The sequence below is a fragment of the Phocoena phocoena genome, chromosome 9, assembly GCF_963924675.1.
Source record: "Phocoena phocoena chromosome 9, mPhoPho1.1, whole genome shotgun sequence".
NCBI lineage: Eukaryota > Metazoa > Chordata > Mammalia > Artiodactyla > Phocoenidae > Phocoena > Phocoena phocoena.
The window spans coordinates 50199745-50221555 of record NC_089227.1 but is presented as its reverse complement, the minus strand read 5'-3'; the positions used below and the strand labels follow the sequence as shown (position 1 = coordinate 50221555).

General features: G+C 36.2%; 1 protein-coding gene across 2 annotated transcripts in view; it reads left to right on the top strand.

Moving 5' to 3' along the window:
- The window catches only part of ANKIB1 (ankyrin repeat and IBR domain containing 1), a 106364-nt gene extending 85890 nt beyond the window's left edge, over positions 1–20474 (top strand). For both annotated transcript variants that reach the window (XM_065883766.1, XM_065883765.1), the window contains 9 exons: positions 4625–4759; positions 5714–5800; positions 5890–5956; positions 7998–8143; positions 9500–9678; positions 10506–10557; positions 14324–14438; positions 16810–16943; positions 17299–20474. In XM_065883766.1, the coding sequence (XP_065739838.1) occupies positions 4625–4759; positions 5714–5800; positions 5890–5956; positions 7998–8143; positions 9500–9678; positions 10506–10557; positions 14324–14438; positions 16810–16943; positions 17299–18039 (1656 nt within the window). In that variant the 3' untranslated portion in view covers positions 18040–20474. The remainder of the gene's footprint in view (positions 1–4624; positions 4760–5713; positions 5801–5889; positions 5957–7997; positions 8144–9499; positions 9679–10505; positions 10558–14323; positions 14439–16809; positions 16944–17298) is intronic.
- The last annotated feature ends 1337 nt before the right edge of the window (positions 20475–21811 follow it).

Sequence of the window (21811 nt, the reverse complement as noted above, 5' to 3'; positions counted from 1 at the left end):
AATGAATATTTTCATGAATTAATCAGGCTAATGATGTAAGGTAATTTATCTTAAACAGATTTTGCTTAAACTTCTTTTGCATATAAAAGAAACATTTACTTACATACTATGTAAATGTAGTCTTATTTAACCATCTGAAGTATTTGCATTGAACAAAGGAAACTGATGAGTAATTCTCATGACATAAAAGGAGACATCTAGGAAGTGAAAGTGTTTATACTTTTATAGTTTTTTTAAAATGTGGGACAACAGGTAATATGTAATTGAATCTATTTTCTAACACAATGACTAAATCATAATATACCTTTATTAATGCTTCAATATTGATTATTACTCATTAGATAGTTTTTACTTTCTGGAATCAAATTGTTAAACATTTTAAAAGAATGACAGGTTTGGCCCTATAAAAATAAGTTCATTTATTTTAAAAACTCTCTTTATTCATTTCCCTTTAGATAATTTTCAGGAAGCTATTTAAATATTGCATCCTTACACATTTTAAATCACTTATAGTAATTTATTGATCTGGCTCTGTGGAAAACTATGCTGCAACTAAAAAATAAAAAATTATTAAAGTTCTATATTCTTTTTCTTATCATAGAATGTAAAATTTTGCTGTTTGTAGAAAGTTTTGCCACTAATTTTGAGAGATCAATGGAGCTGTACTGAAGGGTACTTGGATCAAATCAGGCACAAGGTTTGCTTTTAGCAGGCAACAAAAGAACTTGCATACTGTCAGAACCTTGAAACAAATACACAATTTATTGTGTAAGTACATGTTTGTGAAGGGCTAAATGAGGACAGAGACTTTAATTCAGCTCTCTGTTTGTGACGTACCAGGTAGAGAAAAAATTAATGAAGATAAGACTTGACATAATGACTAAGGTATTATCTGATTACTATATATTCAGACTCTGTATCCTGAAAAGATGGACTCATGCCATATTTTCAAGTACCCATGGAACATTCACCAAAAAAATTAACCATTGATCATCAAAGAAAATCTAAATAATTATCCAGAAAATAGAGTGGTGTAATCAACATTCTCTGATCATAATGGAATAAAATAGAAATGAATAATAAAGTTACAAAAAGCCTTTTCATTTGGAAATTTAAAATCTCTCAAACAACTCGTGAGTAAAAATAAAATGGAAATTAAAGAATTTCTATAGATAACTACTTTTTCAGAACCTGAGGGCTATATTTAAAGCAATTCAGAAATGTGCATAGCCTTATTCACTTAAAATGATACAAAATAAGGAATGAATTAAGGATATGATTCAAGAAATACAAGCTTGAAAACAAGGAAGAAGAATTTTTTTTAATCAGAAATCAGTGAGTCAAAAACTGAAAAACAATACAACTAATAAATAAATCCAAAAGTGGTTTTCTGAAGGAAAAAAAATAAGATAAACCACAAAGCTTGCAATAAGAAAAATGTGGGGGTGAGGGAGTTCAAATACATAATATAAGAAATAAGGGGACTGGGACTTCCCTGGTGGTGCAGTGGTAAAGAATCCACCTGGCAATTCAGGGGACACGGGTTCAGTCCCTGGTCCGGGAAGATCCCACATGCCACAGAGCACCTAAGCCTGTGTGCCACAACTACTGAGCCTGCGTTCTAGAGCCCATGAGCCACAACTGCTGAAGCCCGCATGCCACAACTACTGAAGCCCGCACACATAGAGCCCGTGCTCCACAACAAGAGAAGCCACCGCAATGAGAAGCCCACACACCACAACAAAGAGTAGCCCTCCGCTGGCTGCAGCTAGAGAAAGCCCGTGTGCAGCAACGAAGACCCAAGGCAGCCATAAATAAATAAATAAATTTTAAAAAGGGGACTAATCAATAAACAAAGCAAAGTAAAATAATAATAAGAGATAACTTTGCTCAACTCTTGCAGATAAATTTGAACTTGGTTTTGAAATGGACTGATTTTCCAAGAAAATATAATTTATTGAAACTAACTCTAGAAGAAATATCCAAACAAACTCACTCCATAGAAGAAAGAGTTTTTCAGTGATCTCTCCTTTAAAAGCAATAGGTGGGGGCTTCCCTGGTGGCGCAGTGGTTGAGAGTCCGCCTGCCGATGCAGGGGACATGGGTTCGTGCCCCGGTCCGGGAAGATCCCACATGCCGTGGAGCGGCTGGGCCCGTGAGCCGTGGCCACTGAGCCGTCGCTTCCGGAGCCTGTGGTCCGCAACGGGAGAGGCCACAACAGTGAGAGGCCCGCGTACCACCAAAAAAAAAAAAAAACAAAAGCAATAGGTGGGCTTCCCTGGTGGCGCAGTGGTTGAGAGTCCGCCTGCCGATGCAGGGGACATGGGTTCATGCCCTGGTCCGGGAAGATCCCACAGCCGCGGAGCGGCTAGGCCCGTGAGCCATGGCCACTGAGCCTGTGCGTCCGGAGCCTGTGCTCCGCAACGGGAGAGGCCACAACAGTGAGAGGCCCACGTACCACAAAAAAAAAATATATATATATATAAAAGCAATAGGCCCTAACAGTTTCACAATAGAGTTTTATCAAAGCTTTAAAGAATAGGTAACTCCAATGTGATTCAGACAGTTTCCAGGACAAAAAGAAAAAAAAGAAAATGGAAACTTTCAAATTATTATTATAAACTGAGTAGAACCTTGATACCAGCACTTGACAAGATTATAAAAATTAAAACTGTAGATCTGTCTTATTTATGAAGAAGAATGCATGAGTCCTAAATAAGATATTGGAGGGGAAAATACAGATATTAGCAAATGTAATCTAGCAGAGTGCATTAGAAGAATAATTGAATATCGATTATATTTCAATGAAAAACATGTTTTTAATTTTAAAAAAAGACTGATTAATCATGTGGGGTTTATTCCAGGAATACAAGAATGGTTTGATATTTAGAAAGCTATTACTGTACCTCATTTTAGTGGTAGATACAAAAAGAAAAACCATGTAAATTTTCTGTAGATGCCAAAAAGGCCTTTGACAAAAACTCAACAACCATTCTTTATAAGACACACAAAGAAATAGGAATAGATAGGTTCTTCCTTTTATCGCAATAGCATGATAAAAATAAATCTATCTTAGTCCAAAAGTTAGCATGATATTTAGTGGGGAAACTAGAGGTACTCTCACTAAAATTGAGAACAATATAAAGATACTCCCCATCACAAATATTATTAACATTGGACTGGAGATACCAGTCAACATAATTTGACAATGAAAAGAAATTGGGGATATAAAAATTAGAAATGAGGTGGGAAAATTGTCATTTTTTACAGCCAGCATGATTGTATACCTAGAAAGCCCACAAGAATCAACTGAAAAACTATTGCAAACAATAAAAATTCAATTAACTAGCAGGGTACAAAAGTAATATGCAGAGAGTAATAGCCTTCACGTGTGCCAGTAACATTCAGACAGAATATATACTGAAAAAGAAGACCTCATTTATCTAGAAAGAAACTTAAGAAATGGATAAGACTTACATGAAGAAAATGTTAAGACCCCTATCTGTAGGACACAGAAGATGACAAACAAATGGAAAGATAACAAAGTTCTTGGATAGAAAGATTCCAACAAAAATACCAACAGGTTTTGTTTCTGCATCTAGATAAGCTAATTAAAAGTTCACATGGAAAAACAAAGTAAGAAGAGCCAGAAAACTCTGAAAAAGAACAGTGAGGAGGGACTAGCCTTGTCAAACAGTAACCCATACTATAAAGGCTCAGTAATTAAGACAGCATGGTGCTGGTACATGAATCTACGGATCAATGAAACAGAATAGAAAGAAAGCCCAGAAAATAGACACATAAATGGGAATTCAGTATATGGTAAAGGAGGCATCTCCAACCAGTAGAGAAACATGGACTGTTCAGTAAATGGTATTGAGACAACTGGGCAGCTATGTGGAAAAAAATAAAGTTTAATTCATACTGAATACCCAAATAAATTCTGAACAGATCAAATATTTAAATATTTTTTTAAACAAACTCTAAAAGTACCAGGAGAAAACATAGATTTAAATTGGAAAGATCTCTCTGACTCAAAATCCATAAGCATTTAAGAGAAAAAAAGATATATTTTCATACTGGAATACTCATATTTTTTGGCATTGTCTGCAAGTTATGGTAATTAAGAAAGAGAATTTTTTTTTTTTTAATGAGAAATAGGTTTTATGTTAGCTGTTCTGATTAGAGGCCTTTTTAACTTATTCCCAGTTTAAAAATCAGTTTGTCAAAGTCAACAGAAGTTTTCAAATACACTGGTGGAGCTTTATAGACCAAGGTAAGATTACTATGCACCTGAAAAATGAAACATTTGTCAGGATCTGGTTTTATTATTTGGAAAGAATATCCCATTGATATTTTTCAAGCTTTCTTGAGATTACTTAATAATATTATTATTTTAATTTATCCTTATAAGCAATAACTTTAAACTACCCCCACATCTTTCCATAGCTCACATAAGGTCTCCAGAGAAAACCTCAAAAAGAGGAGGGTGTGTCTTTGAGAAGATTTGTTCCTGGTCACACAGGCAGGATTGTTTAATCTCTACAAATTGGTTGACAGGAATTTAGAAAATAATTTGCATATTAACATGGGGCGATATTTGCATATATGTTTTCTTTTGAAGTGCAAGTATGACTTTTGCTGGATTTGCCTAGAAGAATGGAAAAAACATAGTTCTTCCACAGGAGGTTATTACAGATGTACTCGCTATGAAGTCATTCAGCATGTAGAGGAACAATCCAAGGAAATGACTGTGGAGGTAAAGAGAACTGTAGAAGCCAAGATCTCTAAGCCACTTAATACCAGTGGCAGTGTTTTTCATTTCTTCTTTTCCTATCTTTATTGTAATGAGGCATTTAAATTCAATACACTTTAGAGTAGCCTTTAATTTAAACAAAATAGCTCTATAAACTTGAGCTTTTAATTTTCCTTTTTTTATATTGGTGAAGATTAGACAAGACGTATCCCAGCATGTCTCTAAAATGACTTAAAAACAATTTTAACATTATATCAACAATATAATATTATGTTATTGTTTATAATAAGTATCTTAGTCTGCTTGGCTGCCATAACAAAATACCATAGACTGAGTGGCTTAAACAACAAAAATTTATTTTTCATAGTTCTTGAGACTAGGAAGTCCAAGATCAAGATTTCTGCCAATTTGGTTTTTGGCAATGACTCTCTTCCTGGCTTATAGACAGTTATCTTTTTGCTATGTCCTCACAGGAAGGAGAGAGAGCAAGCTCTGTTGTCTCTTCCTCTTCTTATAAGGGCACCAGCTCTATTGGATTAGATCTCCACCTTAATGACCTTGTTCAACCTTTATCATCTCACAGGCCCTATCTCTAAATATAGTCACATTGGGGGTTACACCTTCAACATATGAATTGATGGGGGACACATTTCAGTCCATAGCAATAAACAACATAATAAAACATTGAAGATCTAATGAACATAAGGTTTGAGAGACATATTTACCTTACACTCTGGGAATTGCGGATTGAGTGGTTTGTCACAGAGAATACAAATACAAGACTTTGTTCTGGGAAGCGTTTAAAATGTATTGGTTATTATTTTCTCAACAAAATAATCGATAAATCTGTATGCACTACTATCTGTTACTAATAAAATTTTGAAGTGATCAAAAAAAACAATTTTAATAGCTAGTACTTTTATTTATAAATGTCATTTGTGGACTTTCGTTTCCTAGGCTGAGAAAAAGCATAAACGATTTCAGGAACTTGACAGATTTATGCACTACTACACAAGATTTAAAAATCATGAACATAGCTATCAGGTATGTCCCAAATCATTTCAAATGTGCTAAACTCTACTGTTGTGAATAAATAAAGAAAATGATATATTTATTTATTTCTATTCTTTTAGTTAGAACAACGCCTTCTTAAAACAGCCAAAGAAAAGATGGAGCAATTGAGTAGAGCTCTCAAAGAAAGTAAGTTATAAGTGATATGTGTGATAATTAATATAAAATAGCTGTCATGCTTAAGTCACTTCATTGGTAGGAGGTTAAGACCCTTAAAAGAATACCTTATCTCCATTTGCTCATTTGGCAGTTTGGAGTTTTTAGAAGCCCAGAGTGTAGTTTAGCATTTGAGGCCTCTGGTAAGATTTTCCACCTTGCTTACGTCACCTGCTCCTCTTAGTGCAAGCTCTGCTGCTGGCAGATAAACACACATTGTGGTTTTGCTTACTCTGTGCCACTGCTGATGATGCTCTACAATGTTGGGAAAAGTGAATGGGCCCAAAAAGGCATCCCTGACCTAGTCAAAGGAGCAAGATTCACAAGCCATCAAATTGTCATGTAACTGATTTCCCAAAGATTCTTGAGAAAATTTAGCAGAGTGCCTAGTATAGAAGAGAAGTCAAGTGCAGTTTTGGGAGAAATCATGTCACTGGTAAACAGCGGACATTGGAGTCAAAAAGCAAAGTCACGAGATAGGGCTTACTTATGGTTCCTAAAATGGAAGTTCAAAAAGAACATTCCTAAAAATGGATTGAATACTAGTTACATAATTAAAATAATATCTCAGTGACCACACAGAGTACAGGTTCTGGCGTGTTTGTTTTAAAAAGTGACTTTTTTTTTTTTGGCTGCTTTGGGTCCTTGTTGCTGCGTGCGGGCTTTCTCTAGTTGTGGCGAGCAGGGGCTACTCTTCGTTGCAGTGCGCAGGCTTCTCATTGCGGTGGCTTCTCTTGTTGCAGAGCACGGGCTCTAGGCACGCAGTCTTCAGTAGTTGTGGCTTGCAGGCTCTAGAGCACAGGCTCAGTAGTTGTGGTGCCCAGGGTTAGTTGCTCTGCGGCACGTGGGATCTTCCCAGACCAGGGCTCGAACCCATGTCCCCTGCACTGGCAGGCAGATTCTTAACCCCTGTGCCACCAGCGAAGTCCCTAAAAAGTCACATTTTTTAAATAATCACAGCTTATATATAAAAGGTTTTAAGCCTAAAATGGAATCAGTTACCCTTGTGTTTGCTCCATTTTATAAAAGTAATGAGTACTAACACCATTTTCATGAGGATAACTTCCTAATTAAAACAATAACCATAAGTTAAATAAATTAGAGTGGGACAAAAAGCATCAGTAGCAGCTTAGTCTCCTTGTTAATTACTAGTTCTTAGACTGTAGTAATGACATAACTATATCAAGCCAATACCAAACTCTTGAAGTATTATTGTCCACAGTAAAAATTGAAAGAAAAAGTCCTCACAGGTTCTACAGTCTATTCCATCACGGACGTATCTCTAATACCTAGAACAGTGCCCAAAACATACTAAATATACATAAGTATTTGTAGATGTAAACTACTGCTTCTGTTCAACCTTCTAGAGGTTCTAGACAGCATAGTAAGACATAAAAAAGAATTAAAAGATAGAAGATTTGGAAAGGAAGAAATAAAACCACTCTTCCTTTCTCTCTTTCTCTCCCTGGAGTATTTATTAACTAGCATTAGTTACCCAGTTGTTCCCCAGAATGTTGTGTCTTTTACCTTACAATGTTGTTTTTGCAGAAGCATAATTTATAATTAGGCTTTTTTTTTTTTTTTTAGCAAGCAACTTAGCAAAGCATTTGTTCTAATTCTTAATGAGTAGAATTCTGCTAGGGATAACCTAAAAAACTTAGTAAAACATGGAACCTTTGAGTTAACCTAAAGCTAGATTTGTTTACTCACAGGGTGAGAACAGAATCCAGGATCAATGTATGCATTCCTTCATGACTGCCATCAGTATTCCTGGGCTACTGCAGGGTGTGCTCCATTTATAAATGCATACACGTCACCTAAATGTAAAACGTATAAGTGTTTTATGTAGGTTTTTAGTCTAGTTCAAATAAATACTATCATATAGCTACTTCAAACAGTTTCTTCTTAGGGATCCTTGTTCTTTTTTCTTTCTTTTAAGAGAACTTAGCTGTTGAATTTTATAATAGTGTATTTGCAAAAAAAATTTTTTCACTGTGCCTGGTTTACTTTATAGCTGAAGGAGGCTGTCCAGATACCACTTTCATCGAAGATGCAGTTCATGTACTCTTAAAAACTCGACGCATTCTCAAGTGTTCTTATCCATATGGATTTTTCTTAGAACCTAAAAGCACAAAGAAAGAAATTTTTGAACTCATGCAAGTAAGATGTCTTTTTTATTAAATTTAAATGCAGTTACTATGAAAAACAGATTTTCTCCTTTTTCAGCCACTTTATAACTAAGGTTTATCTTACTTGAGTGTAATTAATAAACAATTTTGTTTCTGTTTTCAGAATGGTTTATAAAGGAAAAGTTACCGATAATAAACTGAAATTTTCTTTATGTTTGAATTTGTCACTGTGCAGATTTGAATGAGTTCTGAGCTATGCAAACATTTCCTACCACATTTATTTCTTTTTTCTTCTTTTATTTTATTTATTTACTTTTGGCTCTGTTGGGTCTTCGTTGCTGTGTGTGGGCTTTTTCTAGTTGCTTCGAGCAGAAGCTGCTCTTCGTCCTGGTGCGCGGGCTTCTCACTGCGGTGGCTTCTCTTGTTGCAGAGCTTGGGGTCTAGGCTCGCGGGCTTCAGTAGGTGTGGCTCGCGGGCTCTAAAGCGCAGGCTCAGTAGTTGTGGTACACGGGCTTAGCTGCTCCGCGGCATGTGGGATCTTCCCGGACCAGGGCTCGAACCCATGTCCCCTGCATTGGCAGGCGGATTCTCCACCACTGTGCCACCAGGGAAGCCCCCACATTTATTTCTTTATTTTAAACTGGTTGAGGTTGAAATCTGGCCTAATTCTGATTATGTAATTAGGCATTTTATCTTCAAAAACGAAACAAACCACATTACATACTAGATAGGAAAGTTGCTATTTGCCAGTTCATTTTAACAGTACAACTGAAAAACTTAAGAGTACTTGAAAAAACAAAACAAAACATGTCAGCAAACTGACATCAGTGTAGCTGACCAGGTTCATTGTACATTCCTCTTTTTTCTTTGAAGTCACCAAACTTTCTCCTCTTGCTACTGTTTTTATGTCATCCCTTTGAACTCCCCTCTACTAATTTATATCTTACATTTCCTTCAATGCTGAATATTCATTTTCTCCATGAGGCCTTCCAGACCTAACCCCAAATCACAAAGGTTTTGCCTTGCTTCACATTCCTTCAGCATTTACATATAGTCTGTACCATGTGGTCAGGCACTTACATGTACAATGCCTTGAAATTTATTAGTTCTTTTTCACACAGACAAATTATAAATTTTTTTTATACAGCTGCTATATTATACTCACTACTTCTTTGTATCCATACCAACTACATTACTCTAAATGCCTATTGAATGAATGCTATTTTCCTAAAATGTGCAAAGTAGAAACATATGTTAAATTGGAAGTTATATAAAATTTGGATTAATTTCTGATTTCAAAAGAGTTAGATTTAACCAGACAGACACTGGATTTGCTATTGACTAACCCACTCAACCTATAATTTTTTTTTTCCTCTTCTTAACATAGACAGACTTAGAGATGGTCACTGAAGACCTTGCCCAAAAAGTCAATAGGCCTTACCTTCGCACACCCCGCCACAAGATAATCAAGGCAGCATGCCTTGTACAGCAGAAGAGGCAAGAGTTCCTGGCATCTGTGGCTCGGGGAGTTGCTCCTGCAGACTCACCAGAAGCTCCAAGACGCAGGTGAAAAGGATACACACCATGGAACTCATCCTAGCACCAGCCACAAATGCTAGCAGGTTTATTTTTTTCTCCAACTAGGGTTCATATTCCTGAAAGTTACTTATACCTAAAATATGGATAGCTGATAAAAGTATGTTAACTTCTTTTTGGTGTTTTTTTTTTCCCCAGTACTATATCTATTTTTTTGTTTTGTTTTTCATTGTATAGTTTCTCAGACTAAATTAGGCTAGGTAAATTTCACACTTCAGTGAACTCATAATTCAACAAGTATTCTAACGCATCATTTTGATAGTCAAAAACATCTTATAATGTAGAATTTGGAAGCCTTGCCAAATTGTTATGGTCATATTTGTATTTTTTGGTAAGAAGTTGTAAAGAAATTAGAAAGCTGATATTCGTAAAGTTTTTTAAGTGATCCATATTCATCCATTAAAGAGCAGTTGAGTTTTCATTGTTTTATTTCAGACACTTATACTATTTCTGCCATTATAAATTGAAGCATATTTTCTTATTCATATTAATTATAAGCATTAGAAATTCCTTGGACCTTTATTTTTACATAAACCCCTAAAAATAGAAGCAATTGTAAAATACTCTGGTATAGCATGGTGATTTTTAATTTTTCCACCATTTTATACAAACATAAAGCAATGTTGAATTTGAAAGAAAAAATTAAAGAATCATTTTAATTATATTCAGTAGTTGATCTTTGGTTAAGCAAGTTCCAAGCAGAGGAATTAAAAGTAATGTTCAAAGGGCAAGGGTCTGATTGTTTGTACTTTGTAGTACTGATAATAAATCAAATGGTATGTCTAATTTCTTTGTAGCTTTGCTGGTGGAACATGGGATTGGGAATATTTAGGATTTGCATCACCTGAGGTAATTGTTTTGTGCGGGTTTGGTTTGGTTTGGTTAGTTATAATTTTCCTTAGTGCAGTCCTGCTTGCATTTGCACCCTCATCTATTCTAAATATCCTACTGAGATTGTAAGCAATGTTTTTTTCTTTCTTTTGTAATAATAATGCCTCAGCAGAGTCTACATTTACCTATTCATTGGATTATCATCACATTATTAAATGCATACCCTCTCTTATTTTTAATTACTGAATAGTCAGAAGGCCAATTTATAGCTTACATTTTTGGAAAATGTCTTTAATTAACAGAAATATTAATTTTATTTATTAGAAATGCATTTCTAGTTGTAATATTGTTTCAATCCGAATTTATTAAAAATCTAAATAGACAATCTTTTTTTTAAAGCTATTGCAACCACCTATTAGCATTGATTTATAATCAGTTACTAAGGTGGAAACTTGACCTTAGTGTTTATGCAGAAAGAATGCTTTGATAGTTGCTCTCTGCTTCTCTTTAAGATTTTCACACTCTTCTTGTTTTCATTGTTGTTGTTGATATACCATCTTAAAATACTAATACTGCAAATAACATTTGCTGCAAATAGAAATAAGATAAAGTGAAAATCTTAATCACGTTGCTATTTTCTGAGATTTAAATTGCCACTGTCACTGTTGAGTCTGATTTTAAATGGTTTTAGCAGTTCTCTCTACTTTCTGGTTCTTTATACAACAGTATACCATTCGACGCTTATATTATGATAACCTTTTAACTTAATTCTTAGAAGGCAGCAGGACAAACTATGAAACCTTTATCATTTATAGTCCATATGTTATCTGCAACTGAAAGACAGTGGAATTGACTATTATCCATAAATGACTGTGGTTTATTTAAATCAGATACTTTCTCTTTTCAGCTGCTAAGGATACTTGCAATCACCTTGTGGCATTTTGTATTGGTAGATATATGCAAAACAAGATTTACTTGAGGAAGAGTTTGTACTTAGAGCTCTGATACAGAAATTTTAAATTCACTTAAATTTTTAAAAAAATTTTAATATATTAATGAAATTTCTATTGTAAAACAAATTATGAACCTTTTCTTTACCTGACCCTATGCTTGAATATTTCTATGTAATCGTATAATTTCAGCTTTGGGGAATAGTATGGAAAACTTCCACCTAAAAGGAGGAATAAACAAGCTTCAGTTATCAAAAAAAGAATACAAAGATTTCAGTATTTCAAGGTAGAAACACAATTTAGCAAAAATAAAACCTTTACCAGTATATTCACAGACATGTATACATCATCTTGTGGCTTCTGGCTCTGAAAATAACTTTAGTAATTTCAAAATATTTCTCTTGAATATTGAGGGTCTGCTAATATGACTAACACCATTTCATTTTGTAAAAATATAGGCAGGCTTTTTACCTCACATGTGAATACTTATAAATCAAATTATTGAGCTCTTGTCCTCTTGGGATTGAAAACTGTGAAATTATAAATAACATTTTTCTTAAATTTATTTTTTATGGGTTAATAAATTTTATAAGGATAATTTAATTCACTTTCAGTTTTCTATTCTTTAAAGTCTTTGGTACATTGAACACCAAGCTTTTATGTAAACCTTATTGCAGATGTAAAGAATTACCACACAGTATGAACCTTTAAAATTCTGCATGTGTGTGACTATCAAGTATCTGCCAAAATTATATCTATAAAAATTAGCTCTTTGCCTTCATATGGATTCTGAAAAAAATAATGTTGCCCAACTTCAGTAGACTTTTAGGTTGAATTTATATTTTTCATTAAAGTTAATTACATCTTATTCTTTTAAACTAAATTGAGTGAGTCATTGACAAGCATCAGTATTTGTTTTGTGCCACTTTAAAGGCAGTGGAGCCCAGAGGAAACAGCATGATCGAAAAGTCTAAGGGACACCAGAACTTGAGGTCTAGCCCTATAACTTAAGGTCTACTTGGCTGTGTCTTCCTTAATTTCTCATCTTTAAAATGTGGATGGTGATATCTACCCCATGGAAATTCTGGAAGGATTAAAGCATCTGTTTAAGTCACTAACAAAATTGATGCTCAATAAATGGTGGCTATTATTATTTATAAAAAAAAAAAAAAACTCCTGGAAGCTTTTTTCCCTATAAATCCTAGAACTTCTCACTCTTCTCTATAGCCTTAACACTCTCAAACCTTTTGGAGTATCCCGACTAAAGCCTTTTCATATGCTTACTTGAAGATCTTAGGAATCCATGGAAATTTTCAGATAAGTTTAATTTTATGAAAACAATATTTTAAAGCCTGTTGCATGGTGAGAGAATGCCATTTGAGTTTTTTATCAGAATAATTGTAAATATAACGTTTCTTTTACAGGTTTTTTTAACCACTTAGTTTTCTTCAGTTGGAAATATGTATATTCTATGGTCAGAAATAGTTTATTTAATTCAGAGTAACTTTGTACCATCACCAAGTGTACAAAGTAAACAAATTCTCCCTCAAGATAAATCTTAACTGAAATAACGTTTTCTTGCCATCTTTGTCTGAGAAACGTGGTAGTCCTCAGTGGTCCAGTGAACCATGATGACACATTAACAGTCATCCAGTTTGGGATCATGGGCCTCCAGGAAAAGAGGAAATGATACCCCAGCTCAGCAGTAAATTTAAAGAACCTGAATAATCTCTCTGGGCACTTGTAGTATCTTACGTTCATTTGTTTCTAACCTGGTAGAATGCCTTCCATTCTTTAATTAGGGTCCAATTGCTTACATAGATGAGGGAGTTTGAATAAATTTAACCAGAGTTGTATGATGTAAAAGTTTTACTGGGGTTTTAAAACTTATTTTCATTTATTCCAGTTACTTTCACAACATAAGCATATTGAATATTCTAGAGTAACCAGATAATCATAAACCTGAATATTTTAGTGTTTATCACTGAAAGAATCTATAACGATTCTCAAAATTAGCCTTTTTATGCTGGTGTCATGCACACTGGACTGTCTTCTAGTCTCTTCTGTCTCTAAAATCTGGAAAAGTGCATTTGTATACAGATAATAGCAGGTAGGCCCAGGTTCTGCCTCTGGTGATAGCAAACCCACTTTAAACTATTATCACAAATATAAAATAAACTCAGGGACATCTGCCCAAATCTGTGTTCTTCCCGTATGCTAAATAGAAAACACTTCCCCCTGCCTGGGTTGTAGATAACCCCACGTATTAACTAATATAGGAAGGAAGCCAAGTAACATCTTATTTTAAAGGTAACCTCATATTCTTCTTTGATGTCAGTATGGTATGTAGTAGTCCCAAAGAATACAGAATCCAGCAGTCTAACAAGCACTTAACTGTTAGTGCTTTTCTTTATTTTATCTTTTTCTTTTATTTTCTGTTGCATATATCACAGTCATTTTTTTTAAAACCAGACCTCCAGAGAGGGCCTAACTTTTATTGGTAAAATCATTCTGGTATTAGTTATAATATTAGATAACAAGACCCAGGCATATGAAATAAGGCTCAGTTATGATCTAGCATTGGAGCTTGCAAGTATTCCCAATTTATCCAGACAATTATAATGGCTATTTAAAATTTTTTCTTTTTCCATTTTACCATTTCTGTTTCCTTGGCATGGCAATACCTGCAGTTTCTTTTTCTAAAGCCAAGTGATTTTATAATATGTATATAAAATCACACATTTTTTTTCCTAGAAAAAAAGTGTATTGTTTGTTTTATTTGCATTTAAAAATTTGCATGCTCTCCTGTATTTTATAACCTTTGGTTTATGCAGGAATATGCTGAATTTCAGTATCGGAGGAGGCACAGACAACAGCGCCGTCGAGGAGATGTGCACAGTATGCTTAGTAATCCTCCAGACCCTGATGAGCCAAGTGAAAGCACTTTAGGTGAGTTCTTGAGTTGGGTTTGTTTTAATCTTAGTTCTCTTGCATTTATTGTTAAAAGTGGCTAATCTAAATATTTGTGAAAGTTTGTAATTTAGATATACAGTCAACATGCAGATGCTTCTAATGTCACAGGATACAGAAAACCAGGGCGATTAAGAACATGCGCTGTGCAGTTAATGGCTTCCCTTTATCCCATAACTTCTCACATGGACTCTGGCCTTTGTACATCAAGTACAGTCAAAAAAAGATGCTATGTGACTTCTGAGGCTAGGTCACAAAAAGGATATAGTTTCTGCCTTTCTTTCTTTCTTCATCTGGGACACTTACATTTGGGACCAAGCCAGAATGCTATGAGGAAGCCCAAAGTAGCCAATGTGAAGAGATAGTATGGAGAGATCATGTGGAGAGAACTGAGATCCCCTAGCTGGCCCCTTAGCCAGCATCAATTTCACCAGAAAGATACATGGGTGGCAAAAAAAAAAAAAGCACTAAAAATGAGACAGGGGTTTCCCTGGTGGCGCAGTGGTTGAGAGTCCGCCTGCCGTTGCAGGGGACATGGGTTCGTGCCCCGGTCTGGGAAGATCCCACATGCCGCAGAGCGGCTGGGCCCGTGAGCCATGGCCGCTGAGCCTGCACGTCCAGAGCCTGTGCTCTGCAACGGGAGAGGCCGCTGTAGTGAAAGGCCTGCGTACTGCAAAAAAAAAAAAAAGAGAGACAAGCTGGGACCTAGGTCCCTTTGCTGAAGTGCTGCAATGCTTGAACCTGGACACACCTCTCTCTGAGCAACAAAATACAAAGAAACTATATGGGACTAAAAATAACTGTGTGCATGTACAGTTGGGACAAATTATGGACGAAAAGAAACAAAAGACCCAAAAACTCAGCTGTCACTTCTGAATAGCGGGGAGCAAAAACAGGGTGTTGGGAGCAAAGGCAGGGTACTGCACATGCCACCTGCACTCAACACCCCCAGAGGGGTGGGCAAAACACCTAAGCCACCCCCACACACACACCACTGGACACACCCCTACTCTCCCCCCATATAAGGAACAAGCTCGCCTCCCCTTGGGGAGCGAGCAAGCAAGGGAACCTGTTGTTTGTTCTCACTCCCCGCTGCTGCAACAGGGGCCCCAATAAAGCCTTGACTGGAGGGGGAGGGAAAAAAAGTACATGGGCTGTGGAGTCAGACAGACCTGAGTTCATGACCTCAGCTCTGCTGCATATCGGTGTGAAACTTTAGTCAAGTCACTTACCCTCTCCAAGCTTTGGTCTCCTCATTCTAAAGAAGCAATACTAGGGACCTCCCTGGTGGTCCAGTGCTTAAGAATCCACCTTCCAATGCAGGGGACGTAGGTTTGATCCCTAGTCGGGGAGCTAAGATCCCACATGCCTCGGGGCAACTAAGCCTGTGCACTCTAGAGCCGGCGTGCCACAACTAGAGAGCCTGGGTGCCGCAACTAAGACCTGAGGCAGCCAAATAAATAAATAAATAAAATATTTTTTTTAAAAAAAAACAATAATAGTATCACTTTGTGGGCTTATTGTGAGCATTAAATGAGGTAATAAGTGTAAAACCCTCAAGTACTAATAGCACCTAGTGAGCACTCAATAAATTGTAGCTGTTGATTACTGTTATTGTGTTCATGAAATATTTTTCTCCTAGTCTCAGTTCTCCTAGCAACATTTTTTTTAATTTCTGGTGTTAAAGATAAATTATATTAATTATCAGCTTTAAATATTAAATTATTAATTGAAAATCTTCAAACTATGGTGTCAGCAGATCATCTTTAATAAATCAGGATCGACAGGCCTCAAGATGGGGCTACTCCTTCTCGCAGTGCACGGGCTTCTCATTGCAGTGGCTTCTCTTGTTGCAGAGCACGGGCTCGAGGCACGCGGGCTCAGTAGTTGTGGCTCACAGGCTCAGTAGTTGTGACACATGGGCTTAGTTGCTCTGCGGCATGTAGGATTTTCCCAGACCAGGGATCGAACCTGTGTCCCCTGCATTGGCAGGCGGATAACCACTGCGCCACCAGGGAAGTCCTTCTGTAGTTTTAAGAACTCTGAAAACTAAAACATCTTATTGCTTAAGGGGAAAATAAAAGCACTTGGTAGCACTTGTATTTGTGAATAGAACCATTTATAATGCAAGCAAAAATATGAAGAACGATCATGGATTTGAAGTAATAGTGTTAGATATATATTGCTGTTTATGATGAGACAAATATGGATGAGAAATCTCTGAAAAATTAAGTGAACTTGTGAACACAGGTTTTCACCAGCACTCAAAGAGAAATCATCAATTTAAATAAAAAGATGTATGAGATCTTGTATGACTAAATTATCTCTGGCACCACTTGCTTTGAAACAGATATCCCGGAAGGTGGCGGTGGCCACAGGCCTGGCACCTCCGTGGTAAGTTCTGCGTCTATGAGCGCACTGCACAGCTCTTCTCTGCACGACTACACCCCCGCCAGTCACTCTGAGAACCAGGACTCTCTTCAGGTAGCCTTTCTGGGCAGCCTCGTTGCCCCTCCTTTTGCTCTTTCTCTGTTTAGCCTGGCTTCCTATTTTTACTTCTGTTGCTTTCCTTTTCCTTCCTTCCATTCTAAAATCTTTGCTTCAGAGATGTACTATAGGGAAAGATTCTTCTGTTTCAGATTTACCTTAAGTAAATTTTTTTCCCTTTAGCATCCACAAGGAGAAAATTAAAATAAGATTTGAGTAGGTCAGATAATTCTTCTGTATAAATAGAGGTACTATTAATTATCTGTTTGGTAAAAGAACAGTGGTAGACCTCACTGGGTTCAATCATTTTTCCTTTTAAATTTTAAAGTAATTTTACTTTCTGTTGCCTCAGGCTCTGAGTTCCTTGGATGAAGACGATCCCAATATACTTCTTGCAATACAGTTATCTCTGCAAGAATCTGGGCTAGCCATCAATGAAGAAAATAGAGACTTTCTCAGTAATGAAGCATCATTAGGAGCGATAGGCACCTCTTTACCTTCCAGGCTGGACTCCGTCCCCAGGAACACAGATAGCCCTCGGGCTGCGTTGAGCAGTTCTGAGCTGTTGGAACTTGGTAACAGCCTCATGAGACTAGGAGCAGAAAGTGACCCATTTTCAACTGACACCCTGAGTTCACACCCTCTCAGTGAGGTGAGAAGTGAATTCTATCCCTCATCCAGTGACCCTGACTCAGCTGGCCAGGACGCCAACATCAATGACAATCTTCTTGGCAATATTATGGCTTGGTTTCATGACATGAATCCTCAGAGTATCGCCCTGATTCCTCCAGCAGCTACAGAAATCAGTGCAGACTCCCAGCTCCCCTGTGTCAAAGATGAGTCAGAAGGTGTGAGGGATGTGGAACTGATGCTGCCAGAAGATTCAGTGTTTGAAGATTCTGTGGTCAGTGAAGGTAGAGGAACCCAAATAGAAGAAGAAAATCCTTTGGAAGGAAACATTCTGGCTGGGGAAACAGCATCTCAAGCTGGCGACAGTGGTAATGAGGCAGCCAACAAGGGGGATGGTTCTGATGTTTCAAGTCAAACACCTCAAACCTCAAATGACTGGCCTGAACAAGTACATTTAGTGTGAGCTGCATACCTCGGGGCTCTAAATCAGTTGCAGGTACAGATGGTATGCTAGTGGAATATGCTTTATAGAGATTTGATCTACTTAATTCCAACTAATTATAAACCACTGACATTAGAATTAAATACAAAGGAGTTCCCTTGAATGGTAGCTTCATTTCTGATTTTAACCTTACAGGGAATTAATTTCTTTTGTATTTAATTGGATAGCTTTCCCCCTTTTTGCTGACGAACAGAAGAGTGGGAGAGAGAAACACAAATGAAATAAATAGGTTAGATTCCACATTTTAAGAAAATGCAGTCCTCTGTTTAGCCTAAGGTCAGCAATACTTAAATTGAACATTTAAATGAAAGGCTTACTCTCCAATCCTTGGGTGGTTTTTCCTTTTTAAAAGAATAAAAGTTTTCTTCATTTTAGAAGTTATTTTGGACAGATCTAATAACATTTCATTCCTCAATTTCTTTGTGCTCTTCCGTAATTTTCTTTCTTCCTTTTTGTCTGAGCAGTGTGAATTGAGGTATCCAAGGCTTCTCTTTAGTGCAGCATCTACCACAGTGTAATTCATTTTAATTTTCACATGAATCAAAGATCTCTTTTCATGTCTATTTATAGTCCACTTGTGCCAAACTCTGACTCGTGCGCTAACAAGGCGTTCAGGTGTGCGGTGTCCTGGAGGGCTCCAGAGCAGTCTCAGCCTTCTCAGAAGTAAAAGGTGCCACTTGGTAGCAATGATATTCCAGAATTTAACGGGCTTTTGTTGCCATGGAGACTGCATTTAAATAAATGTAGCCTGTAGCTTAAGTTAACAAAATCTAATGCTGCTGTTAAATACAGTTTATTTTAATATTAAAGTACAGTTGATTAGCAACAGCGGTGCTGTATTTTAAGAGACACTTTATTGGAAGTGCAATCATAGTTCTTTGTTTTCACAATTTTACAGTGCATTCTAATTACTAATGGGTGCAATTACTTTTAATGGTAAGTGTTTTATAAAATAGAAAAAAAGTGGAGTTTTCATGAGTTATAGTAAATCCCACAATTATTAAAAAACTCAATAAAACATCCTGCGCAACATGTTACCGTGCCTTTGCCTAACCTAAATGGATAGTTGCCAGTTAAGTAAGTAATTCAGATTTCAGTGTCTCTTCCGAAGTAACTATGCTGTGTGAATTGCAAAGACCTCCATAAAACCACCCATGGCCTTGCCTTTACAGTAAATATAACAACTAAATGTTCAATCAGTTTGTTTGCCTAAATCGCAAATGCTGACGTGTTTGTTGTACTGCACAATACTCATTTGCTGTGTGATTACTGTTTAGTGTTGAAAAAAATCAACTTCCTAGTTATCAGTGTCTTACTGTGAAGAAAATACTGGTCCTAGTTGTAATGAAGATACAATGGTACAGTGCGTAATTAAAACTAGAATAAACTGTTGGAATGGCTGTTTTACTTACATATTATCAAAACTAGCGTAACATAAGCAAAATAGATACGTAATACTCCATTTAATGTTTTGCCAGATTCTTATCAGAAATCTACAGATACCAAAATTTCAGTACCAAGTTTGTACAGGCAAGTCCTGGGCTGGGTAAAAGGTTATATTAGTATTGATATCCACATGAGTTGTAATTGTGGTTTTCGATTACTTTTTTTCCCAAACCCCGCTTTTGAAATTTTCTTGTACTTTAAACCATATGGTTCAGACATTATATTAGAGTATTTAATATTCCCCTGTTCCCTTAGGATAAACTGTGTGGGAATTGCTCCTATGCCATGGATATCAGAAGTCCACATTAGTTTTTATATCCCCAATTATCAGAAACACTGATATCAATCCCTTTTAAAATTAGTTGGGGAAAATATTAGGTTTATCTGCAGTGTATTACTGTATATTAAACTGAAATAGTCCATTAAAGGATTTTTTTACAAATTTATTTTGGATTGAAAATATCAACACCAATCAGTTTTTAGATCAAGTTTTAATTTTTCAATAGAAAGAGTCTTTGTATCACATTGAGGCGCCTTGCAAAGCTGCAGTAAGGTGAGAAGGAGTGCCCTGTGTGCAGACAGTATAGCCGTGGGTTCTGGTTCCTCTCACTTGTGCAGTATCCTGTGTTTCTGTGGTGTTCTCTCCTGAGCATGAAAACGATCATTATCCAATTTGTATTTCCTTGGTACATATTTTAAAAACATAGTCATTGACTTTACAATTCGCAAATAAAGTTTGGCAAAGCCTATTTTGTAAACAAGTTAATTTTATAATGTAAAAAAAAATTACTCTAACCTTGACTTGTTATTTGCACTTTCATAGTCTATACTTGATACATTCCCACTTTATATACAGTAGGATTCTACAAACGTGTAGATGTTTAGCCAAATGAATGCTGTTAATAATATGTAAAATTCTTTGATTAAACATTTATTACTTAAACTACTTCACTTTTGTCTCATTACATTATAGACTTTGTTTAACCAAGTCAGGAAGCTGATCTTTTTCAAGATAAATTTCCTCCAGTATGATGGGATTGATTTGATTCTTACATGTAATAGATCAATTCCTAATATTTTTTACACTAGCCTACTTACTGAGCATTTTATACCCCAGAGATAAGTCCAAAACATTGCATGACAATGCATTAAAGCACTGTGACTTCAACGATCATTATTTTTTATCACTGTAGATTTCAGAAGAAAAGTGTTGTGATTTTTCCTTGAAATCTCTAATAGAAACATACAGAAAAACAGAATTGTAAGATATTTTGTGAAATTGCTTAGGATAGGAAAATTTCTTATGCCATATGAATAGAAATGCCTACTTCTTAATTATTTTGTTATTTGTTCCCATCTGAGTTATTACAACAGCCCTCGGCATCTGTACTTCAATGTGCACAGGCACAAGTTCCAGGCCACTAGCTGGTGCTTCACAGGATGTGCCCGTGATAACCACCAAGAGTTGTAGTCTTATTTGTGCCTTTCATTGTGTGGATCTCAAGCTTAGCTCCAATGTCCGTATGCATGTTTATTGCAGCCACTGATCTCATTTTTCTTCCCTTTTTAGTCCTCAAATATTGTTGCTTACCTATTATGAATTAAAATCTGAGACTTACTGAAGTTTGGTCATAATTTTAAAAGTTATAGTTAGTAAATCACTAAAGAGTAAAATCTTGGAATCTAAATATTACATGATAATACAAATTTGGGGTTTTTTTTCTTTTTTTTAAGGCTGAAACAAAAACTCCATAGGAGAAGAGTGTTCATGTGCTTGGCTCTTGGGCTGAGTAGTAGTATCTCAGCCCTGGACTATGGGCGTAGTTCCTAGGTCATCACCTCAGCAACAGTATGTTACTGCCTTGTCAATCATTATCCCCTTCTCTCTAGAATAGATTTCTGTAGAGAAAGATGTAAGTGGCTCTTTCTACATTATTACATGACTGTCATTATTTTAGGAACTGGGAGTAGTCATACTTCTTAAAGAAAGATGGACCAGAAAAGTTTCCCAAATTTAGCTCTCTGTTGCACTTAGGACTGACAGGTGGCTGACAAACTAAGTGATGGCGAAACTTTTGAAGAAATTCTTCTTCTTTTGTCTTTAAAACTGTAATTTGAAAATATTCCTGATCAGACTATATATCATCTCTTAGCCAGCCGTTGCATAATGGCCTAGCCTGCACGAGGCATCAGTTTACAGACAGGCTGAGAGAGATCTTCATGAAGGAGTGAAGAAAATACAATATAGAGAAGGATAGTTATTAGATGAGACAGTCCAGTTCTCCTG